Below are 26,442 nucleotides of genomic sequence, written 5' to 3'. Positions count from 1 at the left end.
AAGTGGAGAGAGAAATATAAAACATTAGTTAATAGCTGCTTTGTCATCCTGGTACTGGGATAAAATAGCAGAAAATGTTTAAATGTATAGCATTTTTATACTTTTATACGTACTTAGTATTATCTTTTTTTTTTTAAATAAACATTTTATTGATTTTCGTACAGAGGAAAGAAGGGGGAGACAGAGAGAAAAACATCAATGTGAGAAACATTGACTGGTTGCATCTCGTAACTGGCAACCTTCGGTGCATGGGATGCCACTCAACCAACTGAGCTACACAGGCCAGGGCCTTAGTATACTCTTTTTATACTTACTGGGAATATGCAAGAATTCTGAGGTTCTTTTAAATTGTGCCTAGACACATTAGGGTTTGGAGTATCCCATATGACCACAATGTCAATCACAAACCTCAGCAATTACCAATGTAATTGTCATTGAATAAGCCAGTCTGTTATTGCTTAGGCAAAAGTGAGATGCACCGACTCTTGCTAATTCAACTACAACCTACACTCTAATCTCATTCCCCACCCCTACCTCAAACCCATATCTGCACTCCCATCGCCCCACAAGCTCGGATACTGACCCCAATCTCACCCCTTCAGAGCCTTTCGACCCTGTGCATTCTCAGCGAGTGCCCAGCTCTGGGGTCTCCAACCCGGAGGAGGTAACCCTTTGGCGTAAGCCAGCGACTCCTTGGCCGGGAAGAGGTGTCGGAGTGCGGCCAAGATGAGCAGGATTCCGGGTTCCCGCCAGTTCTGGATTACGAAAAGCTGGGGGAAAGCAGAAAGGACTGCAGGCCTGGCACAGGGTCCAAGGCCAGCCGGGAGAGCGGCCGTCTCGGCGCGCGGACAGAGCCCCTGGAGATTCCCGAGGCAGGGCGAGCCTCGGGGATCTCCAGGGTGGGGCGGGGCGGTGGCAGGAGGCGGCTGCAGGTGAAGCCGCCGGACTAGCACACAATGGGCCGGGGCACGAGGCCAGACGCCGGGCACCCACACCACCGCAACACGTGGGCCGCAGAGCGCGCCAGGCCGGGCGCGGCGCGGCGTACGTGCGCGCGCATGTGCGTGCGTGCATGCGATTTGCGATCAGGCGGCGCTGCGGACAGCCCCGGCGGCAGGGCGGGGGGAGTTATATTGCGGGGTCCTTCCTCGTTCACCCTGGTTCCTCTCGGAGCGGAGACGGCAAATGGCGGACTTCGATACCTACGACGATCGGGCCTACAGCAGCTTCGGCGGCGGCAGAGGGTGAGGCGGCCGTGCGCGCACCCCAGCCGGGCGTGGGGGGCGGGCGGAGTCGGGGTCTCCAGGGCGGCGAGAGGTCGGGTCCGGGCCGGGCCGGCGGAGGCCTGGGAGAGGCGCCTGGAGGACTGGGGCCTGGAAATGGCGCGCTCGGGGAGGGGGCGGTTAGGCTCCCGGGGTCTTGCTCGCAGGGCGGATCCCTCGCTCTGCCGGCGACGACGTGTTGTCTTCCCCCTTCCTCGGCCGCCAGGCCGAACCGTAGCGGCACCGAGCGCCCGGGAAGACGAGCTCCCGCTTCCGACCCCATCCCCCAGGACGGCAGGGCCAGCACGGGGGCTGTGCTGCAGCGCGGGGTCGGGGCCGCAGCCTGCCCCGCTCGGGCTCCAGCCCCCGCCTCGGCCCCCCTGTTGTTTGCCTGGGCCTCCGGCGCCCTGACCCCCTTCGCCGAGAGGCCAGCCAACTGGGTAATGTCGGGAGGCCGAGAGAGGAGCGATCCCCTTCCCCTTCCGGGGCTGCTGGAGCCAGGGAATGGCCCGATTCACGTCGGGAGCGGGGAGGCCAACCAAAACAAATACATCAGAGCATTTTTCATTATTGACAGTTGCTACGTGCTTGCTGGCAGAAATGTTTATTTCTCCCCTAGTTTCTCGTTCTGACCTAGAGAAGCAATCGCTTTTAGCCTCATTCTGATTCTGGCCATCTATACACTATATCTAATTGAGGCGCCTTGTTTAAAAGAAAAATCATGAATACAAGTTAACCTCCTGCAGGATTTAGAAGGGAGGCTGTAAACATCTTGCTATTTTGTCAAGGACACACTTGGCCTTTGTGTGCTTTCACAGAAGGATTGCTTTCCCAGGATAACACCACAATAGTACCTGCTGAGGTCCAGCCTCCTGGGTGTCCATCCCCAGAGTATCTTTGTTTGGTGAAGAATGATCTTTTAATGCCTTGGTTTGGGAATGCCTCGGACCTGGCTTGTTTGCGTTTGGGAGAGTACCCAGGATCGCTCATTACACTATAACATGGAAGTGGAGCCACCTGTTATTTCAAAGGATATTTTATTTGCTAATAAAAAAGAAATTGATGTTGGGTGACATGTGAAATTGTTGCCTTTGGGGTACGTTTCTAGACATCAGATTTGTACTTGAAATTTAATAACTAGGTTTTTGGGTGTTTTTTTTTTGTTTTTTTTTTTTAACTTTCATTTAGAAGTACCCAGGGAAACTACTTTTAAACAGAATAAGTAGTTCAATATGAGGCAGATCCAAGGACTTTTCATTGGTTGAGGACCAATGAAAAGTAAATCATATCATACTGAACCCCGGGGACTTTTTTTTTAAATTCTACCTTTTCATAAATTTGCCATCTCTTCTGGCGACTTGAGGTGTTTTGAGTTAGACTTTTAGTGGCTGTCAGTTTTGACAGTTGGAGTGACTTGAATAATAAAGAGTGATCAAAAGTAAAATTCTCTTGCCCTGGCCGGTGTTGTTCAGTGGTCAGTGTTGGCTGGTGCACCAAAGGGTCTCTGGTGAGATTCCCTGTCAAGGGCATGAACCTGGGTTGCAGGTTCAATATGCCTCATATCGATGTTTCTCTCCCCAACCACCCCCCCTCCGCCCCAACTCCCTCCCACTGTCTCTAAAAGAATCAGTGGGGGGAATATCCTCTGGTGAGGATTTAAAAAAAAAAAAGGTAAAATTCTCTTAATATGCTATTTCAAATATCAAAAGACAAATGAAAATGTTAGCCATTTGCCCAGATGTTCTCCAAAAACTGGTATGAGAGAACATTAGCTAGCATTCTACATCACCTAAGCTTCCTAATAAAAAGTCCCTTTACTGTTAAGCACCTTCTGCATATGACCTTGAAGTTTTCCATTTGACTTCATATTCATGTAAAAGTACATAAGAAATATTGCTCAGATTCTTAAAAACTATTGGTGAATTGTGTGTTCATTCAGATAATGTCTGGAGTGAGTCCAAAAATTTCACAGAGGACCAGACTTGTAGTTTTGTGGTCTGTACCAAAGCTTTCCTTTTCCAGTAAATGTTATTTTAATTTCATCAATATTGATTTAATTTTATCTGTTATTGGGATTTCTGAAATTTAGCAAGATGGTAGGATAGTTGACCAAATATTCTTTAACAATAATTTCAATTGTTATTTGAAGTATGTTCACACCAATAAATGGCTTGGTGCTGTTGCTTATGTTCACATACAATGCTTAAGCATTATAGAAAGTTATCCCATCGATGGAAAGCCGGTCTTATATTGCTTTGGTTGGTACTTTTGTAAGGCCCCTTCCCTCTAGTCCAGCAGTCACCAACTGGTGGTCCGTGAGGTCCGAAAGGTTGGCAACCGTTGGTTTAAGGAAACCTTTGAAGCAGCAGTCACCAACTGGTGGTTCGTGACGTCGGAAAGGTTGGTGACCACTGCTCTAGTCTAATACACCTTAGCTAGAAGAGATGCCTTAAACTCTAAACCATTTGGGCCACAGGTGAAAAAAATACAAGTTTGAATTGTACAGTCACAATCTAAAAACTTGGCTTTTATAATTACACCTTCCCCATAAGTTTACTTGATAGTCATAAGTAATAAACAGCGCAGTTGTTGGAAGCAATATTGAACAACTGCTTTATTTTCCTAGCCTATAAAGGCATTTCCTCAGCAGCCAAGAAGAGAACCAGAGGCTACATTGATGCTCAAAAAGCAAGTTAAAACATACCAAATTATCACCCTGGCCAGTTTGCTCAGTTAAAGCATTCGCCCTGGGACCAAAAGGTGGCAGGTTCAATTCCCGTCCTGGCCCAATCGATATCTCTCTCATATCAGTGTTAAATATCCTCAGGTGAGGATGAAAAAAAAATTTTCCCCAAATTATCAAAGAGTTGGTTGTGCCGAATCTAGAATATATTTTGGGGTGTTTTTTTTTTGTGTGTGTGTGTGTGTGTATGTGTGTTTGGATTTTTTTATTTTTATTTTTTCAGTTTGCTAAATTAGCATTGAGGCACCAGTTTTTCATTTGCCATTGCCAATAAAGTGGAGAGCAATATGATTTTACATTTCTGACTGCAATAAAAGCCTTCTGAGTGTTTAACCTAAAACCACCAATCCTGAGACTTGGGTTGGAATTAGCAAGAATTGAGGTTGATGAAATTGTATCTGCTAAAAATTGATTGAACTACCAAACTCGTAAGTATTCTTTATCAGGTTCCAGTTAAGGGGGTTAGAATTCTAAACTTTGAGTCTTGTAAGGCTTAGCTTGGCATCTCTAAATTTCTAAGCATATTTTAACTTAAAACTGAAAAGAAAGGAGTGTATAAAAATAGTAGCTATTTCCACTGATACCAGGATCTGTAAAGGTATTGAAAAGCTGACTAAAATTCTGTTTACTGCCCTGGCCAGTGTTACTGAGTGGTTGGAGTGTCAGCCGGTGCACCAAAGGGTCTCGGGTCCGATTCCCAGTCAGGGGTTCTCTCTCCCCCCTCTTCCTCTCTCCCTCTCCTTCTTTCACCCTTCCAGTCTCTCTAAAAAAAAAAAATCAATAAGGGGAAAATTCTGTTTACATATCAAATGACAAGTTGTTTTGGTTTGTTGTCATCCTTCTCCCCAGTCTCCCAGTGTGCTTGATTCCAAATCATTCTCTATGAAACGTGTTACCACAAATACTTGGTTTTACCCAAGAAGTATCTGGGAGACAGTTCAGGCAAAAACCCTAGATTCTTTTTATTTATTTATTTTTAATATATTTTTATTGATTTAAAAGAGGGAGGGAGAGGGGGAGAGAGAGAGGAGAGAGAGAGAGAGAGAGAGAGAGAGAGAGAGAGAGAAACATCAATGGTGAGAATCATTGATCGGCTGCCTCTTGCACACCCCCCACTGGGGATCGAGCCCGCAACCTGGGCATGTGCCCTTGGCCGGAATCAAACCTGGGACCCCCCCAGTCCACAGGCAGATGCTCTATCCACTGAACCAAACCAGCTAGGGCAAAAGCCCTAGATTCTTAATCAGGCAGACCAGAGCTTGAGTGTAAGCTCAGCCATGTATTAGCTGTGTGACCTGGAAAAAGTTCCCTTACCTCTCTGAGTCTCATTTTCTCCACTTGTAAGATAGAAACTCCTCTGATGGGCTGTTGGGAATATTAAATGAGATATATATGTAAGTGTGACACAATATCTAGTACATAAAAATGCTTAATAATTGGTAGCTATTGGTTTATAACTTTTTTTAATTCTTAAGATATTTCCCTTGAGGTTAGTAGAGTGGGAAAAGTTCTGTTGAGTTAACTAGAGTGAGTTTTTACTCAACTGGCTGTATATCTAAATCCAAGTAAGAAATCTGTTCCTCTAGGGTACAATGAGTATTATAAGTGAGTAGTAAGTAATTTGTTCTTTGAAATTGTTGGTTTGTTACAGAATTTATGCTTGAAATGTTTAATGTAAATGCCTCTGAGATTTCTAAAAACTTTTTTAGTATATATATATTTTTTAAATATATATTTTATTGATTTTTTACAGAGAGGAAGGGAGAGGGATAGAGAGTAAGAAACATCGATGAGAGAGAAACATCAATCAGCTGCCTCCTGCACACCCCACACCGGGAATGCGCCCGCAACCAAGGCACGTGCCCTTGACCGGAATCGAACCCGGGACCCTCCAGTCCACAGGCCGACACTCTATCCACTGAGCCAAACCGGTTTCGGCTATATTCTTCACATTTATATTTCTGTCTGAAACTAACCTGAGTATTCTGGGAAGACTTGAATTATGACATCCAAATTAGAACATCCAAAGCAGAATGTTTTGGGGGGTTGTCAGTCCAAGATCAGTCCCCATCTTACCCTAAGAAAAGGAAGGAAGAGTTGGGCCAGAGAGCCTGCACTGCCTCTTGACCTTTTCATTAAAGTCGTCTTTTAAAATTGAATGTCCTAGATTCTTTGAAGTTTTCCCCATGTCATGGTTCCTAAATGCTTCTTTTTGATGGGGTCCTTTGGATGTACTCCAACATGTTGATACTCCATTGAAAATACAGCACCTCCAGTAAGCATTGTCTAGGGTAGATGGAGACTGGTCTCCCTTATTCTACACGCCTTTTTCTGTAATTAATCAATTGCATTTTTGGAGCCTTTTGAACTGGCTTAATAGAAGATAGTCGATTTCTCATACCTGCTTCTGCATTAGGTTTTGGTTGACATAGGTATGTGAACAAAAGTATATATTTTCCAGCCTTACACAGATAAGTTGGAAAAGGGTGTATTTTAATAGCATTTTCAGGTAATTGTGGGTATTCTTATTTGCTGCTATACCAAAACTCAACAAGTGTCAGTTTCCATAAAGGTTAGTTGCAGCATATAATCTGAAACTTGATCATTAGGCTTTTCATACTGTTAACAGGAAGAAATATATATTTATTTTTTTTAAGAAGTATATATTTTTTTATTGATTTTAGAGAAAGAAGAAGGGAGGAGAGAGAAATATCTATCGGTTGCTTCCCATACACATACCAACCGGGAATTGAACCTGCAACAGTCCAGTGCATGGGATGAGGCTCAGCCGACTGAGCCACACCAGCCAGAGAGAATGTGTCTTATGTTTTGAATGAAATGATACACAAGGGTCATTTAAGCAATGCCAGTCGGCTGAATTATGCAGATCTTCCAAATGTTGACACATTTCTTTATACCATATCAAAAATGGTGTTTATTGCTATCACTATCAGTTTTCACCTGAAAATTTCAGGTATTGGGAGTCTGCCAAGTTTATGTTGATGAGTACAAGTTTTCTAAAGTTCTATTTTTTTGCTTGAAAGCCTTCATTTTATCATTGGCAACAGGTACTATTGTTCTCCTTGAAGTGACAGACTCACTTCATTTTCAAGAAAATGTCTGCCAAATTCCCGTCTGCATAACCAGTTTGTCAATTCTTTTGGGTAAAAATGATGTTTCATGGAACAAATAGCTAGCACAGCTTGTAACTCACATGGGTGCTTTTCCTGGAGATAACCATCGTACTTCTGTAAGTAGCAGAAGTACTTTGTCCCCATCTCGTAACGAGATATTAAAAGTGGGTCACAATTTAATATAATTAATAATTTTTACTGCTTTATCAAAGACATTCTTTACTGAAGCTGGCTCCCCCACCCCACCCCACCCCCTTAAGTACTACAAGTGAAGCATGAGTAATCATTTTAGTGCCCCCTTCTTGATTTGTGCTAAGGCCAATTATAAGATCAGTGTAGGTCTCTGATAAAAAGGAAAAATTTAACAGGAATACCATAGTTAGTAAGCCTAAGGCACTGTTAAATAGAAGAAAGGTGTGACTCTGGAGGACAGAGCTGGAATCAAAGGAAGTAAATTTTAGTGTTCTTTAGAGGTTGAAAATATATGAAGAATTGCTACTTGAGGTAATCGGTAATGGAAGAACTTCAATGTGGTCTATATTGGGCTGGAATTTACCAGTTGCTCATTTTACCTAACACTTAAACATTAATCTGAACATTTTCATACATAAACAGAAGTGGAGACCCTTATGCTGCCTTTACCCATTTTTTTGTGTGTTTGTGGCTTTATATATATAACATATAATTTACCATTTAAGTGTACAATTCATTGTCACTAATGTTCACAGGGGTTGCAATTCAGTAATCACAATGGTGTGTAACCATTACCATTCTATTTCCAGAATTTGTGCATTATCTCAAACAAAAACTACCCATTAAGCTAAGCTACTCTCCATTTCTCAGAGTTAACTTCATAAACATTTTTTGCTATTCCTGTTTCATTTATCTTCTCCATTGTGGGGAGAGGATAGAATATTTTAAGACCAACTCCAGCCATCCTATCATTCAATCTTAAAATGTTTGAAATACTTAACTATGTGTCTATTTATTATTATTATTATTATTATTATTATTATTTTAGAGAGGAAGGGAGAGGGAGAGAGAGATAGAAACATCAGTGATGAGAGAGAATCATTGATCAGTTGCCCCCTGCATGCCCCACACTGAGGATTGAGCCTGCAACCCGGGCATGTGCCCTTGACCAGAATCGAACCCAGGACCCTTCAGTCCATGCTCTATCCACGGAGCCAAACCAGCTAGGGCTGTGTGTCTAATTGAGAAGAGTTGTTGTTTTTTTTTAACTAGCAGTTTTTCTGTTACCTAGTCCATGTTCATTTTTTCCCAATTGTCTAATACGTTATTCATATACGTGGCTTGTTGAAATCTACAAAAATATTTGATTATAGAAAAACTTAAAACACAAAAGCAGTCTAGTATAATGACCCACTCATATATCTATTACCCACTTTTATTTGTTATTCCTCACCTGAGAATATTTTTCAATTGATTTTTTATTTATTTTTTTAGAGAGTGGAAAGGAGGGGGAGAGACACAGAGAGAAACATCGATGTGAGAAAAACACATCAATGGGTTGCCTCTGGAATGCACCCCCACCAGGGCCGGGGATCAAGCCTGCAGCTGAGGTATGTGCCCTTGACTGGAATCGAACCCAGGACCCTTCAGTCCATAGGTCAATGCTCTATCCACTGATCCAGGCTAGGGCTATTACCCACTTTTTTAAAAAAATGACCACTCTTATTTCATCTGTACCTCCATGCTTTCCTCTTATCCAAATTTCTGGATTATTTTAAAGCAAATCTTAGTGTCATTTCATCTGGAAGTACTTTAGTATGAGTTTCAAAGATAAAAACTTTAAAAAAATATGACTACAGTACAAAGCCCAGCCGGAGTTGTTCAGTGATTTCACATCGACCTATGAACCAGGAGGTCACAGTTCAATTCCCAGTCAGGGCACATGCCTGGATTGCGGGCTCAATCCCCAGTGTGGGGCATGCAGGAGGCAACTGATCAATGTTTCTCATTATTGATGTTTCTCTCTTTCCCTCTCCTTTCCTCTCAGAAATCAATAAAAATATATATTTTTAAAAGTAAAAAATGAACTCTAGATTTTAAAGTAAATTGTGTGGTTTTAAATTGTGGACTATATAAAATCCAACATTGAATGGAAATGTGAAACTTTATTTAAAATTAATTAATTGGAGCTGGTTTGTAGAATGTCATGTCAAATAATAAGCATTCTAATTTAGAAAAAGAACTCAACCTATAATGTTCAGAACTAATCCATAGATATAGTTTACACTGGAGCTTTTTTGTGGCAGTATTCTCTTAGGACCAATAGATAGATCTGAGAATTACGATTTTATTTCCTCTGGAAAATCTGGGACTTTTGAATTGAGTAACCTTTCGCCCACATACAGTTATATTAATAACTTGATTTTTGCTTTCATTAATGTGTGGGAACCCAAAACTTAGAATGTTATGATATATGCCTTTTTCCTAGTAAGAAAATTCCCTAAAAGACTATGTAAACCAGAAGTTCCCCTTAAGTTGACTATTCATCTAAAACAGTGATGGGCAACCTTTTGAGCTTGGTGTGTCAAAATTCGCCAAAAAACTGAGCATAACTCGGGTAGTGTGTCACTTTGAGGAAAAAACTAACTCCAAGTCTCTAGTCGCAAATGTTTCATCCTCAGGAGCAGCAAATATTTCATCCTCGGCATGCGGCCGCGTGTCATCAGAAATGGCTACGCGTGTCAGTGCTGACATGCGTGTCATAGGTTCGCCATCACTGATCTAAAACAAGGCTTATAAACTGCCTGTTGTGTCCTCTTGGTAGATGATTAGATTACTTTAGTGGGCCCTGGCAAGATGAAATGGAATAGAGAATAGTGTGTATTTTACTGAGTTAGTGCTGTTGGGCAAGCTTTTAGTTTCTTTTATTATGTTTTTATTGATTTCAGAGAAAGGGAGAGAGAGATAGAAACATCAGTGATGAGAGAGAATTATTGATCGGCTGCCTCCTGCATGGCCCCTACTGCGGATCGAGTCTGCAACCCAGTCATGTGCCCTTGACTGGAATTGATCCCGGGACCCTTCAGTCTGAAAGCTGATGCTCTATCCCAGTGGTTGGCAAACTGCGGCTCGCAAACCACATGCGTCTCTTTGGCCCCTTGAGTGTGGCTCTTCCACAAAATACCACGGCCTGGGCGAGTCTATTTTGAAGAAGTTTAAGTTTTAAAAATTTGGCTCTCAAAAGAAATTTCAATCGTTGTACTGTTGATACTTGGCTCTGTTGACTAATGAGTTTGCCGACCACTGCTCTGTCCACTGAACCAAACCAGCTAGGGCTTGGGCAAGCTTTTATTTGTGTAAAGTGCAGAGATATTAAGTCATGATATAAAATGTATTTCTTGGTGTTGGTCACAGCCAACATAATTTTTTGAATAACACATAAGTACCTAATTGGAGTTGTCATCTAAATACATGGAACCCTCCGTTAAAAAAATTTTTTCCAAATAAGAATACTCATATTGGTGAGAGAAGTTATTTGTGAGGCTAAAGTAGTTGCTAGGCTTATGACTTCATTGCTTCCACCCTTGGTAAGTACCAGATAAGATAATTGGGAGTTGAAAGCAGTGTATAGGACAGATCTCCTGCAGAGGCTTTCATGTACATCCTATAGTAAATGATCAGTTATCAAGATGAAGGGTTTTAATTTTGAATGCTGACTGAAGGCCTTAGAAAATGCATATACTTAGAGGGAGATCTACTTGGAAATAATAAAGTGCCTTAATCCAAGTTTTGTTGGGCTAGTTAAAAAAAACACAAACAAACTACAATTAAAATTAGTATGGCATCTTAGATGGGATCTTGGAACAGAAAAAAGGACACTAGATAAAAACTAAGGAAATATTAGTAAACTGAACTTAGTTAATAATGTATCAACATTGGTTCAGTGATTATAACTAGTATATCTTATTTAATGTAAGGTATTACTAATAGATGGTGTAAGTGAAATAAGGGCTTAACTTTTGAGAGCCTAACTTTTTTTATTGTCTGGAAGATAGGTTACACATTTTGACTATTTTCCTTTAAGCATGCTCAATGGGTTCTGTCTTTGTTGCTTACTTGTATTTTACTCTTATAAAGACAGTCTTATTGTGTTTTTATGTAGGATCTAGCACAATGCCACATGCCAAATTTATTTGGTCTGTGTTAGCCTTTGAGTTTCACATGCTTAGTCTAAAGTATTAAGCCACTGGTGGTTTTGTGAGGCTAGGGTGAAATGAGCAAGTTGTTGGACTTGGGTTAGTTTAGTTTTAGCGCTTAAAATACTGCTTCCCTAAAATGGGGTTCTTCTGTCTTCCCAAAGCTGGCTTCTTATCCTACTACATTCTTATTAGTGTCCCCATTATCTTATTACCATTCATCGAGGCAGCAGCAGTTCTTATCAAAGCTCTTCTGGCTCCCTATTCAATCCGACGTCATCTGACCCTATCTTTTCAGTTCTACATGGAACACACTCCATAAGTTCTCATGTAAACATTTAATATGCCCTGTCAGCAAGCCTCCCTCCCTCCATTTTCCTGATTTATTAAACATACACATGGAATTTATTATCTATATGCTCCCCTTCACCTTAAATTTAAATAAAAATGATTGTAGCTTTTTTCTTTTACATATACACCAGGTCCTCAAATAACATCATTTCATTCAATGCAGTATCTTAACATTGGTGTGATGCTATAGGAACTTAAACTCTTGGTTTATATTAATTAATTAGTCTATGCCAAAATTGTTTTATTATATATTTTTTTAACATTTAATTTTTTTTCCTTTTTTTTTTTTTAGAGAGAGAGAGAGAAACACTAATTTGTTGTTCCACTTATTTATGTATTCATTGGTTGCTTCTTGTATGTGTCCTGACAGATCAAACCGACAACCTTGGTATATGGGGATGATGCTCTAACCAACTAAGCTATATATAGGCTGGTACTTTGTTATATGTTATTTTGCTTAAAGTCGCAGAATCTATCAACAATAAGAGAATATATACACAAACACACGTATGCAAATAGTTATTTGTGTTTTATAGGTGCTACTCAGTTGTGAGCTGATTGAAGGCGCGGGACTGTTTTCCATCGGATATTTAATAAGTGTTGCATAAATGAATTTAAAGTGTTTATTTTTCATACTCCATTTTGACATTTTTCTGTATGTTTATACTGTATCTTATGTATTCGGTGTCCAGTTCTAAAGAGTATCTTATTGAAAGTAATTTAGGTTTTATGGTATTGAGATAATAACAGTTATGTTGTACACTATCAGCAGTGTTAAAAATGCAAAATAAGTAACATTTGCTAACCTTTGGAGACGGGGGAGTGGGATGCAATTCACTTAATAAACCTATTTTTTCTGGTGTTCTTAGGACAGAATACAGAATAACCCTATATAATAAAAGGTTAATATGCAAATCGACCGAACAGTGGAACGACCGGTTGCTATGATGTGCACTGATCACCAGGGGGCAGAAGTTCAACGCAGGAGCTGCCCCCTGGTGGTCAGTGGGCTCCCACAGGGGGAGCTCTGCTGCTCAGCCAGAAGCTCTGAGCCGGGCTCACGGCTGGCGAGCGCAGCAGCGATGGCGGGCGGGAGCCTCTCCCACCTCTGCAGCAATTGGACATCCCCCAAGGGCTCCTGCACTGTGAGAGGGTGCAGGCTGGGCTGGGGGAACATCCCCACCCCACCCTGAGTGCACGAATTTCATGCACCGGGACTCTAGTACTTAATAATTCCTGTTTGGAAGTAGCAGAATTCTGAGTCTTTATTAAACTTAAAATGTTTAGTCATCTAAGAATTGTCATGGCTTGGTTCTTTTCAGAAAAAAAAATGTCCTAAAGAATGATATTTAACCCTGCCAGGTAGCTCAGTTGGTTAGAGCATCGTCCCTATATGTCAAGTTTGTGGGTTCGATCCCCAGTAAGGGCACATACAAGAAGCAACCAATGAATGCATAAATAAGTGGAATAACAAATAGATGTCTCTCTGCCTCCCTCCCTCTGTCCCTGCCTCCCTCCCCTCTCACCTTCCTCCCTTCCTCCCTCCCTCTCTCTCAAATCAATAAATAAAACATTTTTTAAAAGAATTATATTTATTACCAAATATTTACCTGGAGTTTATTTCAAGGGAAGATGTGAAATTTCTTCCATGATACTTCTAGCAATATATGGAAATGAGGTTGCATTCCAGGGCTGACTTTCATATTTCCCCTGCAAAAAGGATGACTTTGAGCAGATCTTTGGTTGTTGAGACTCATTTGTTTTAAATATTTATTTTAAAAGAAATAATGCCTTCCTTTTAATTTTTTCCCTTCTGTGTTCTGCAAACATTTTATTTTGAAAAAAATTCAAATCTATAGTAAATTTGAAAGAACGACACAATGGACTCTGATAGATTATTAACAAGTTTCACATTTGCTCTATATATACATACATGCACACATATCCTTTATACTGAACCCTTTGAAAATAAATGTTGGCTGTCTCGACACATCATCCTGAATACTTTAAGTCTCTTGAGAAAAAGGGCATTCTACTGACTGACTGACTACAGTAGCAATTGTCATTGGTAAGAAATTTAACATTGATAGGCCCTAACCGGTTTGGCTCAGTGGATAGAGTCTCAGCCTGCGGACTGAAAGGTCCCAGGTTCGATTCCGGTCAAGGGCATGTACCTTGGTTGCGGGCACATCCCCAGTAGGGGTCGTCCAGGAGGCAGCTGATCGATGTTTCTCTCCCATCGATGTTTCTAACTCTCTATCCCTCTCGCTTCCTCTCTGTAAAAAATCAATAAAATATATTTTTTTTAAAAAAAGAAATTTAACATTGATGCAATAGTATCTATACATGCCATATTCAAATTTCTCCATCTGCTTTCTCTTTTATAGCTATTCATTTCAGGATCCAAAGATCACACATAGCTTGTCATATTTCATTAGTCCCCTGTCTTTTTTGTCTTTCCTGACTGACATATTTGAAGAAGCCCCGCCAATATAGAAGGCATACAATGTAAGCTTGTTTCATTATTGGTGACTAGAGGCCCAGTGCATGAAAATTCATGAACTCGTGGGATCTCTCAGCCCGGCGTCCTGCACCCTCTCGCAGTCCAGGAGCCCTCACTCCTTACCGTCGTCCGCCTGCTCTCTGCTCCTTACAGCTCAGCTCGCTGCACCTTAGCACTGCCGTAGAGGCAATGGAGGTGGGAGAGGCTTCCGCCACTGCAGCTTTGCTTGCCAGCCATGAGCCTGGCTCAGGGTTTCTGGCTGAGCAGCACTCCCCCTGTTGAGAGCGCACTGACCACCAGGGGGCAGCCCCTGCGTTGAGCGTCCACCCCCTGGTGGTCAGTGCACGCCATAGCGACTGGTCGTTCCACCGTTTGGTCCATTTGCATATTACCCTTTTATTATATAGGATACTAAGTTTAATCACCTGGTTAAGGTGGTGAGTGCCAGATTTTTCCGTTTAAGAAGAAACTTTTCCCCCCTTGAGATTAATGATCTATAAGGTGATAATTTGAGATCATGTGAATATCTTGTTCCCCAAAATCCAGTTTATCAGTGGTTAGGCATCCATTGATGAGCCTGGCCTGAATCCATTACTACTAACCACATTGCAGAGTAGTGATTTTCTAATTATGTGATTCCTTTTACATTTATTAGCTGACATTCTTATTGATATAAACAATAGTTCCCCTTCCTGTTCATTCATTCATTCTTCCATTTTAATAGACTACTTTTAAGAACAATTTTGGGCCCTGACTGGTTTGGCTCAGTGGATAGAGCATCGGCCTGCGGACTCAAGGGTCCCAGGTTTGATTCCGGTCAAGGGCATGTACCTTGGTTGCAGGCACATCCCCAGTGGGGGGTGTGCAGGAGGCAGCTGGTCGATGTTTCTCTCTTATCGATGTTTCTAACTCTCTGTCCCTCTCCCTTCCTCTCTGTAAAAAACTCAATAAAATATTTTTTAAAAAAGCAATTTTGGGTTCACGGCAAGATTGAACAGAAACTACACAGTTCCTATATAAACCCTGCCCTTGCACATGCACAGCCTTCCCTGTTTGCAGAATAGTAGTAGTACATTTGTTACAATCAATGAACTTCTACATTCATAACGTCATTATCTACATTCATCATGTCATTATCACCCAAAGTCCAGTTACATTAGGGTTCATTTTTAGTGTTATACATTCTATGGGTTTGGACAAATGTATAATGACCCCACTTATTTTTTATATTATCTGTAAATCATTATTAACCTCAGGTTGTAGGTGGTGTTGATAATGGTACTTGTTACTCTATACATATACTGTGTGTTAGGCAGGATTTTAATTTTAAACACCTTACATTTGTTATTTTTTCAATAACTCAAGGTCTTTATTAGTATTAACCCAATTTCACAAATAAATAAATGCTTAAGAGAAGGTGAACTTAGATCATATGGCTAGTAAGTAGCAGAGCTGAGATTTAAACTGTTACCCCTGCAAATTGTCAATGATGAGGCACAATCAAGGTCCAGCCTTTGCCACTTCTTAGCTCTGTAACCAAGGACAAGTAAACCACTCTGGTTATATGTGAGGACATGACATTGAGGTTTAAATATGCACCACACATTTGAGGACCCAGTGAAGTAAAGCATGGGGAGTGGATTCTGTGATTCTGGGGATATTTCTGTCACTATGAAACAGGCACCTTTTTGATAAATAATGTTTGGAATACTCTTATAATTTCCAGGTGATGTAATTATACATTAGAGTGGAATGTGTAGCTGGCTGGATGGCATTTTTATTTTTCCTGATCTGGGACAGGAATACATGGACAGACTTGAATGCTGTCTGTTTCCCCTCCTAGGTCTCGCGGCACTGCTGGTGGCCATGGTTCCCGCACCCAGAAGGAGCTGCCCACAGAGCCCCCCTACACAGCATATGTAGGAAATCTACCTTTTAATACGGTTCAGGGCGACATAGATGCTATCTTTAAGGATCTCAGCATAAGGAGCGTACGACTAGTCAGAGACAAAGACACAGACAAATTCAAAGGTGAGTTTGAGGAAATTCTTATTTTACATTATTGTAAGGGGGGGAGGGTCTAAACCAGAATGTTTTAGTGAGCCACAGGGCTCTAATTATGAAAGTGTTCTAAATGTTTGCTTGGTCCAAGTAGCTGCAATAAACAGCACTTTGACTCATAGGCCTTCAGTTCTTTTGCGGGGAAATGTTTTATACATCGTCTAGTTTGTAGAAATATGTGTCATATATCCAAGTAAACCTGCTATTTCTTTGCCTGACCTATATAGCAGTCTTGTCTGACACTAAAGGAGTTAATGGAGAGAAGTGAACAAATAAATCTGAGGATTTTTCCGGTGTATTTCACCTTAGCCAACTCGTGCATTTTTCTTGGTAGTTTTCCTATAATTCAGTTATTATAAATTCCAAAAGATAACCTAATAGGTGTTATTATCACTGTACATTTGTGACTTCAGAGTATGTGTTTGGGAGAGGGTTGAGTCAAATTTCAGATACAGTTAGAGTCTATAGATTAGTATCTTAAGGGCAATTGAGCAGAGGAGTAAGAATGAAGAATCAAATGGCATCATCATCTAGCTTTCAAGGTTGCCTGAAGGGAAACGTGCCCAGTAGTTAAGTGCCTGGTGCAAGGTATAAAGGCATTTGGTTTACATTATTTATCCAGAAGTATGTCCATGAAAAGTAGAGTCGCTGGTGACTTACAGTGGGGAGCTGTACAAGAAGCGGAGGTGTTGCTCATCTGAGTGGTTCTGTATGTAGTGATATTTTTTTTAAACTTTTTGAAAGCTTTTTTACTTTAGAACCTGAAACTTTGTTACCGAGTGATTAAAACAGTGAAAACAAATACATTGATTAATCCTCTGTAAGTCCCACCTAGTTTGCTTGCTAAAAAGCATTTAGGAATTCAGAGTTAAGGTAAAATGTGTAGGTGAAGCCAACCTTTGGGATGAGTCAGTAGCAGCAGCAGGTTTTAGACTATCTCATAGCAAATCATCTTCCATTTCAGCAACTCTAGGGTGTGAGATGTGTGACTGGGCTGGAGTTGCCTCTTTGAACTTTGGAGTGGTTTTCTCAATTTCTCTAAACATGGAAGCTATTTAGGGAAGAAGGTGGGAGGGCAGGGGACACTTTCCAGCCAAGCAGTACATTCTTTGTGTAAGTACTTACTGAGCAAATGGAGAACAGGAATAGTTTGGACCCAGGCCTTCAAAGCACTTGCAGCCTAGTGGGCTTTGAAGGTAAAGTGTAATCATCACACAGGATAAGGATACTCTGGCAGGAGTGGGGTGTGCAGGGCACAGTGTGAGCATATTACAGCAGGGGAAGTACTTAACCCAGATGTAGTCCCCGGGTGGCAAGGAACATGAACAAGAGTGTTGCACGTAAAAAGAAAGGCTTATTCAGAGGTTTTTATACCAACTACCTAGTAGTAGTAGGCACCTTCAGCCTCTCCTTCAGAGCATATCAATATCGACTTTGCCCTGACCGGTTTGGCTCAGTGGATAGAGCGTCAGCCTGCGGACTGAAAGGTCCCAGGTTCGATTCCGGTCAAGGGCATGTACCTTGGTTGCAGGCACATCCCCAGTAGGGGGTGTACAGGAGGCAGCCGATCGATGTTTCTCTCTCATCGATGTTTCTAACTCTCTATACCTCTCCCTTCCTCTCGGTAAAAAATCAATAAAATATATTTTTTTAAAAAATATCTTCTTTGAAATCTGTCTTAAAATCCCAATTACAGTATATCAAAGTCACTCAAAAGTCAGAACCAACAACTCTGCCATGATCCAAGAAAGGTTTTAATATTATGGTTAAAACATATGAGAGCTTTATAAAACCACAGCTGCTATTTTAGTTCCTGTTTGATTAGTACTTTCTGAAAAAATATAACTGAGTGGGAGGAATACCTATTTAAATATATTTTTATTGATTTTAGAGAGGAAGGGAGAGGGAGGGAGAGATAGAAACATCAATGATGAGAGAATCATGATCGGCTGCCTCCTGCACACCCTCTATTGGGGATCGAGCCCATAACCCGGGCATATGCCGTGACTGGGAATCGAACCATGACATCCTGGTTCATAGGTCAGTGCTCAACCACTGAACCACGCTGGTGGGCAAGCTCTATTTATTGAAAAGTAAAAATGTTCTTTCAGGCTCTACTAGTCTGCAGTCATCTAAATGCAACAAAAGTGGTAGTTCTGATGTGGGCAAGTTGTACAAAATAGGGATCCCATCATAGTGTTAACCCATAATTTCTTGAGGAAATGGAGTGTTTTCTTTCTTACAGGATTCTGCTATGTAGAATTTGACGAGGTGGATTCCCTTAAGGAAGCTTTGACATATGATGGTGCAGTAAGTATGTTCAGGTTTTCTCTGTCATGTTGTTAGTAGTTGAGTTTTTTTCTTGCGAATACTTATACTGTTTTCCCCTTATCATTAGCTGTTGGGTGATCGGTCACTTCGTGTGGACATTGCAGAAGGCAGAAAACAAGATAAAGGTGGCTTTGGATTCAGGAAAGGTGGACCAGATGACAGAGGTGATTGGTTCTTCTAAAACTGAACATACAACTTACTGGTTACAACTCTGGAAGGTTACTAGTAGAACTCTGTCTTGTAGGTCTGATAGATTTTTGCGAGCTTTGATAAACATAAAATCTTAGAATAGATGATGCTTCTGCAAGCCTGGGGTTGTTTTTCCTGTTGGCAGCAAAAACTCTTTAATTTTGTTGAACTTCCCATCACAAGTTGTACATCGTCCCAGTGAATTTTTCCATGTGTGTGCAGCAAGGTAATGATCCGACCTCAACTTTATCTTTTTTGTGTATCCTCAGGAATGGGTGGCTCTCGAGAATCTAGAGGTGCATGGGAGTCCCGGGATGACTTCAATTCCGGTATCAGTATTTAAAGTATCACCACTTAACCTTTTCAATGGCCTTGCTGCTGTTGTACATTTCTTGTGAGTAGCCGGCCTGGCCGGACTACTTCTTTAATGCCTTTACAAATGAAACTTTCCCAAAAGGTACCCAGGCATGCAATAAGCCTCTATTAGAACCTAAATATTTGGGGTAGGGCCTGTAGACTGACCCACCTTGTTTTGTTTGTTACCTTTCCTTAGCCAGCTGTTCATTCTCACAGGGTCTAGCCTAAGGAAACTACTTGGTGGCTCTTGTTTGTGTGTACCGCACAAATAGAATACTATTTGTTACTTCTAGAAATAGAGTATGGAGGCTCTAGAAACTTACAGAAGCCTTTTAACTGTGATTTCTGGTGGCTCCCTCTAAGATGGTAAAAGAGTCCTTGTGACCTTTTCCTTAAGGGGTGCAGAACTCATGCCTTAATGATGGGCATGATCCACTTTACCATTCCTATTCTTTTTTCTTTAGAGTGAGAGAGGGAGAGAAAGAAACATCAATTTGTTATTCCATTTATTTTATTCAGTCATTGGTTGATTCTTATATGTGCTCTGACCAGAGATCAAACCCGCAATCTTGGAGTATTGGGACAGTGCTCTAACCAACTGAGCTACCTGACCAGGGCCTACCATTCCTTTTCTTAATTTACCAAGGCAGGCCAAATGGTGCCTCCTAGCCTCAACTCAAGAGGCCAGTTTGCATGCCAGGCCTCTGCTTTGAAAGATCTCTTAAACATTTCTTCATCTCGTTACCTTTATTTATTTTTTTTAAGTAATTCATATGTGTAGTAAAAATGTCAACTGTAACAGAAAAGTAGAAAATTAAAAATAAGTGTTTTCTTTCCTATAAACTTGAGGTTATTTCTGTACTCTTCCAATATATGAGAACATCAACACCCCCACCCACCCAGCTATCATTCCTCCCCACCCCCATCAAAACAAAAATCAATATAAAGTAATGGGTAAGTATGGGGAAATTGGTGCAAGATGTCTTGTGAGTCTAAAAAAGTTTTCAAATTTATTTCCAGTACTGCTTTAGCTAAACAGGTGACTATATCTGTTGAATAATTTATTTTTAAAAAGTCCTATAGCCAATTAGAAATGAGCTTATTCATAAAAGTACAGTATAATCCAGTAAACCTGTAATTTTATGTATAAGCTAGTCTCTGATTGAAACATGCAACAAATGTTTAAAGTCTTAAAGCCAATCCAGGTGCAGCAGTTAGTTGCTCAGTGAGTGGTGGTGTTTGACCTGCCAGTTGTGCATTCCTGGTACTATGGAAAGAGCACAGGGAGCTCATAGCTCTGGAACTGAAAGTTAACCAACTGGTGCCTTTGTACTATTGACTTAGCTTGGGCTTTAACTCTGAAGCAGAGACATAGTGAGCATAGCCAGAGAAACTACCTTGCCACTCACCAGTTTCAGAGTAAACTGCAATGTTTTGGTGAAGTGCCACGTGATAGGGTAATGCCTAAATACATTATTTATAAAAGCAGATCTATGTTATTCTTTAAAAGAATCATGCTAGCCAAAACCGGTTTGGCTCAGTGGATAGAGCGTCGGCCTGCGGACTGAAAGGTCCCAGGTTTGATTCCGGTCAAGGGCATGTACCTTGGTTGCGGGCACATCCCTGGTAGAGGGTGTGCAAGAGGCAGCTGATCAATGTTTCTCTCTCATCGATGTTTCTAGCTCTCTATCCCTCTCCCTTCCTCTCTGTAAAAAAATCAATAAAATATATTTTTAAAAATAAATAAATAAAAGAATGATGCTATTTTTTAATGCTATGTGCTGCTAAAAAAAAAATTAAGCATTAAATAAAAATTAAAGTGTCCCACTACCAGAAATAGCCAGTGTGTTTAACTAAACTTTGTAAAGAAAACTCAGAAGATTCTCATGCATAGTGTACCTCCTGAAAATCTCATCAAATTGATTAAACGATATTTGTTAATGTCGGCCTTGCTTTTCTCATAATCTTTCCAGTGCTCGTATCATAAGATATTCTGCAATGAAGCTGTCACTGATAATGTACACTGGTTTTTTTCTCCTATACTTTGTCACATCCACCTGGACAAAGTAGCAGTTGTGTTTACCTGTCTCATCAATGTGGATGTGAGTTGCTATGTTTTACTAAACACTGGCAACAAAAAAATCATTTAACGTTATTAAAGGGAAAGTTACTTTCATACTCACATGGAAAGGGACACTTTACGGTTTAGATTAGTTTGGAGAAAGTGTCAGGTTAAAAGACTGAAGAATCTTATATTTGACTGTGTGCATCCCAACGTGTTTTCTCCCAAAGCAGTGCTCTGACTTGGTCTAAATCTTTTTTAGAATTGTTTTTATTGCTTGCTTTGTTAAAATGGGTATTGTTTAACTCAGTCTCTAAACTGGGTTTTAAATAACTTGATCTATTTCCAAAATCCTTGCCACCCTTAAAGAACAGGAAAAGTACCATCATTACAGATAGAGTTATTCTCCATATATGCAGTAGTTAGGTTCTATAGAATCAATGAGAATACCGAATTAACAAATACTGATCATCTTCTAGGGGAAATAACAAGGTTAGGATTCTTTGAGCCTCTGATCATAGCATTTTGTCCGCAGCTGTATGCATAAACTTGCTTTATGTGTGTTTCTATTTAAAGACACTTTATTTTCTATATATTGTTGATTCGTTAATATTGACCTTGCCAGCAGCACTGTAACTCCATGAATGAAGCTTATCTAGCATGTATTTTCTCCCTAAGACACAGGACAGCCTTCTTATGCTTAGAAACACTAGACGGCTTTTCAGCACTATTTGGGGGTCATTTTAAACAAAAATTACCAACAAAAACACAAGAGCAAAAAAACTGCACTAAATAGGTCGTGAAAAGAATCTGTTTACAGTATGAGCTGAAACAAGGCAGAGTATTGTCTTGTTCCACCTCAACTGAGAATACTCTAGTCAGGTGACTCAAGTCTTTCACTGCTGTTTGTTTGCATGTCTGAATGGCAGTGAAAACACCGCACGTATCAATTTGGGGGTTACAGGTAAATTTAGCAAGTAGATGAATTTGCAAATACAAAATCTATGAATAATGGGGATCAAGAATCTGTATATATAAAAGCCTAAGCGACCGTCACAACTGAATGGATGACAGAACAAACTGAGTGGGGTGACCAGGCCAGCAGGGGGTTTAGTGAGGGACGACCAAATGACTGAGCAGCAGGTTCTGTGGGGTGACCAGGCCAGCAGGGGGCTTAGTGAGGGAAGACCAAATGACTGAGTAGCAGGTTGTGTGGGGCGACCAGGCTGGCAGGGGCAGCAGTTAGGGTTGACCAGGCAGGCGGGGAGGGCAGTGTGGGGCGACAAGGCTGGTGGGGGGGCGGGCAGTAAGGGGCGACCAGTCCAGCGCGGGGCGGCGGGGAGTTAGGGGTAACCAGGCCGGCTTGAGGGGCTGCGGGGAGTTGGGGGTGACCACGCAGGCAGGCAGATGAGCAGTTAGGAGCCAGTGGTCCCAAATTGGAGAGGGTGCAGGCTGGGCTGAGGGGGGACCCCCCCCCCGCATGAATTTTGTGCACCAGGCCTCTAGTGTAGAAGAAAGTCTCAAGCTCAAGATTCTTCTCAACGATACATTTGTATAAAGCTTTGAGCAATGGCACCATCCTTAGAGTGAGTGAAAGTAGTCACCTTTGGGAGCTTAAACAAAGGGGGCAAGCATGTTTGTTCAATTAGTCTTATTAGCTATATTTTTACTGTAAGTTAACTCTGATTTCAGTGTTAACAGGTTCATTAGCTTAAACTCCAATAACTGAAGGACTTGCACTTAAAGACAAAACTAAATAAAACCTTAAAGTCCATTGAGAAAATACTTCTACACACTGATGAGAACTGTAACTTACTCTTAACATTTGTAAATGAGATGCAATTTCCTTATGTTGATCATTGTTTTAGCAGATACACAAATGAATGAGGGAAACCCCTTTGCAAGTAGAGGAGGTGAGGGACAGGTTGGGTGTGAGGTGCTCTGCTCTTCAGCGTTGCCCCCTTAGGGAGTGGGCCTTACTCGGATAACTGCTTTGTTTACCACACAGGTGCTTTGCTTTTAGAATGATCCACCCTGAAACGCAGCAGGAACAGGAAAATGGGGAGTGTCACCCAGAGGTGACTTCGTATTTTTGTTTTGTATTTTTATTTTTTCTGGTTATTTTTGCATTCTAAATTGTCACTTCTAAATTTCAGGTTTATCTTTTTAATAACTGTATAGATTTATAATAGAAAAAAGAATAAAATGTGCCTTGAGGATTTTCCTATTGTTTTAAGTCGTGTTAGAATATAGTCTCATACGGTGTTTTCCACTTTTCCTGCAGGCTAAGAATTTAAACAGCTTATTTTATTTTTCTCTCCCAAGATTCTTTTTTATTTAAAAAGTCTATTTGCATTGAAATTATCGAACAGTTTCACATTTGGACTCATTTTCAATGCATTGTACTTGGGAAAAACTTCAGATGCTGGACAAACTAAAGAACTTAAAATTTTAAAATCGGAAACAATTTACTCAAGCTATGTAGTCAGCTTTGAGACAGTAGTTTCAAAAGTAATTCAGTGTCATCTTTCTCTTCAGGCTTCAGGGACGACTTCTTAGGAGGCAGGGGAGGGAGTCGCCCAGGTGATCGGCGAACAGGCCCCCCAATGGGGAGTCGTTTCAGAGATGGCCCTCCCCTCCGAGGGTCCAATATGGATTTCAGAGAACCAACAGAAGGTATGGCGACAACTTGGAGGGTACCTTTTCATTATATTTTGTACCTCATAGACATTTGCCTTCTTAAGCCATGCATAATTACTGTAGACCCCCCCTTGGTCTTAAATAATAAGTTTATCTTTATTGTGTATCTAGGAATAGAATAGTTCTTCAAAGCTGTTAATTTTTAGAAATTGGGCTGGGCTGTAAAGATCATTTTACCTGGTGGGGAATGGGATCCATTCTTTATAAACCTTGTTTTTTCCCTCCCAGAGGAAAGAGCACAGAGACCACGGCTCCAGCTTAAACCTCGAACAGTTGCAACACCCCTCAACCAAGTAGCCAATCCCAACTCTGCTATCTTCGGGGGAGCCCGGCCCAGAGAGGAAGTTGTTCACAAGGAGCAAGAATGAGCTGGCGGTTGGGAGGGAATGGGGTATAGGGGCAGTTAGAGCAAGACCGAAGCCTGGCTAGCCCCCTGGACCGGCAGTCCTGCAGTTACCATTCCTGCGCCTGACCTTTGTCCTCCTTTCTTACAAAGGAAACACAGAGCTTGTGAGTGCATGTCAGCAGTTAACAAGTGGTTTTTAGTACATTCTTGGCTTTGCTGTATCTAGTGCCTGTTTCGTGCTTTTTTTTTTCTGCCACTCCTTTCCCCATTTCCTTCTGTCCTTTTTCCTTCTTGTTCCTTGTTTCCTTTCCAGCACATGAGTTTCTCTAAAGGGACAAAGGCAGCCACCATGTGGGGAGCTCTTTGAATTGAGGTGCTGTTTCATTTTTCTCCTTCGCTTTCTCATTTTACTTTAAACACACTGGCCAGACTCTAGTCACTTCCTTTGATTTTTTTTAGTGCTTCTCTTCCGACCTGCATGTTGAGTTCTGTATTTCTGTGGCTTTCACATACACACACACACAAAATAAAAAATTAAAATAAAATAAAAAAAACACAGAAAAGAAGTCACAAATTGGATAGCATTGTTTTTATTCAGCTTTGATCAACATACAGATTTTGAAACACCTTGTTTTCAAAACAAGGATAAAATGTCTGTTGATTCTTGCAAATTTCCTCCATCCTATTTATAGGTAGTCCTGTCTCTATGGCCCCCTCCCCAGATGGATTATTTGAGCAGAATAGGTTCAGATTTTTACAGTGAAACCTAAAGGGTAATGTGAGGTGTTCGTAGGGAGTTTACATGGGAGGATCAGTTGAATGCACTACTGTATTCACATGTTTTATTACTGCTTTTCACCACTGTCCAAACTGGTTCCCTCCTTTCACCAGCTGTATGAGAGGCTCCTCTGGCTGGCTGAATGTATCGAACTGCCTGCTGCTGGTTTCCTTTTTACTGGGCACAGGTGCTTTGGGGGACTAACGGGGAGGGGTGGGGGGGTGGTAGAGCTGTGCTGGGCTCACTTTATAGTGTGAACATTGCTTTTTCCAAATCCCTGTTATCTGTATTCTGCATCTCTCCCTTGCATTTATCTGTTCCCTAGTTTAACAATGAGATACTGTGCTTCCCACCATCCTTTACTTTTATAATGAAAATTAAAATGGGCCTAGAATCTGGCACTTTACTCTGTTTCACTTGATGAGTTGAGAATTTTACTATGCATAGCTATCAAGAACCTTAAAATAAATGGTAGGTGGCTGTAAGTTCCTAGGTCTCATCTTTGGGACAGAGTTCATTGTTCCCACATACAGTGTTCAGCATTTACCCAGGGCTAGGGGTCTAGGCAATAGCTTTTGAGCTTGAACACCCATGTGTGGACAAATTAAATTCATTAGCACCCAAGTCCCACTCGTTTTATTGGGAGAAATTCAGGGTCAGCCAGCAGCTAGAGCGGTAGAGAAAAGAGGCCCTCGCCAGCATGCTGGAGGGCTGAGGGGAATCCTGGCCTACGCAGTGCAGCGTGCTTAGATAGTAGTTAGTCCTTAGCTGGCGTCCTTGGCGTCTACTCTGTCTTGTTACAAGGTCTCGGCCGTTTACAGAACTCTCCCTTCTTTCCTTCCACCTGTCATCTTTGCTTCTGAAATAAGAACCATTTGTGTAACACCAATACTTAACTTAAGAAAGACATGCATTATGTGGTTGTAACCAAACCTGATGCTTTCAGATGACCTACTTATATCTTCAATGTGGAAAAGATTAAGAACAAAACAAATTCAGCTACACTTCTGGGCAATCCAGTTGACTTTTAAATGTAAGAATGGAATTCCAAACACTTAACACATTCAACTATATGACAGAAAGTAAATCTATGGATATGGTATTTTGTGAATGATCTTTTAAATAAAAGAAAACCTTACGTAATATTTAATGCTGTCTTTATTTTGAGTTATTTTTAGCTGCTTATAAAATTAACCATTTTTAATTTTGGAAGTAATATCTAAATTTAGTAGAATACTGTAATTTAAGAGAGAAAAGCTGCTTACTTTTGGAAGTTACAGGATTAGTGAAATTATCTTAAGAGCTAATGATGATTAGAAATAGGATGCCAGATTTCCCCCCCCCCCCCCCATTTTCTAAAAATGTAATTTTCCTAACATATAGAAACCTTACATGGTGTGGCTGTAGTTTTTCCCAATATGGAAAAAATCAAATATTTGCACAATGTGCACTTGCT

General features: G+C 41.0%; 1 protein-coding gene across 2 annotated transcripts; it reads left to right on the top strand.

Moving 5' to 3' along the window:
• The first annotated feature begins 1,045 nt into the window (after positions 1-1,045).
• EIF4H (eukaryotic translation initiation factor 4H) lies at positions 1,046-26,131 on the top strand. Of its 2 annotated transcripts, XM_008141489.3 has the most exons (7): positions 1,111-1,244; positions 16,006-16,193; positions 18,469-18,533; positions 18,622-18,718; positions 19,013-19,072; positions 23,701-23,838; positions 24,091-26,131. In XM_008141489.3, exons 1-7 carry the CDS (start codon positions 1,186-1,188, stop codon positions 24,228-24,230), a joined length of 747 nt encoding a protein of 248 aa, XP_008139711.1. In that variant the 5' UTR covers positions 1,111-1,185; the 3' UTR covers positions 24,231-26,131. The 2 variants fall into 2 exon arrangements, with proteins under 2 accessions (XP_054570815.1, XP_008139711.1); XM_054714840.1 differs by lacking the exon at positions 16,006-16,193 and having other exon boundaries at positions 1,046-1,244.
• Positions 26,132-26,442: the final 311 nt, after the last annotated feature.

Source organism: Eptesicus fuscus, chromosome 4, assembly GCF_027574615.1.
Source record: "Eptesicus fuscus isolate TK198812 chromosome 4, DD_ASM_mEF_20220401, whole genome shotgun sequence".
Taxonomy (NCBI): Eukaryota; Metazoa; Chordata; class Mammalia; order Chiroptera; family Vespertilionidae; genus Eptesicus; species Eptesicus fuscus.
The sequence above is the reverse complement of the archived record's forward strand: the minus strand, read 5'-3'. Positions and strand labels throughout refer to the sequence as shown.

Bases quoted from the DNA above. Each gene is read 5' to 3' on its own strand.
- EIF4H (XM_008141489.3), top strand. From the start codon at position 1,186: ATGGCGGACTTCGATACCTACGACGATCGGGCCTACAGCAGCTTCGGC. The intron at 1,245-16,005 runs GTGAGGCGGCCG...TTCCCCTCCTAG, and splicing joins AGCTTCGGCGGCGGCAGAGG to GTCTCGCGGCACTGCTGGTG. The intron at 18,719-19,012 runs GTGATTGGTTCT...GTGTATCCTCAG, and splicing joins AGGTGGACCAGATGACAGAG to GAATGGGTGGCTCTCGAGAA.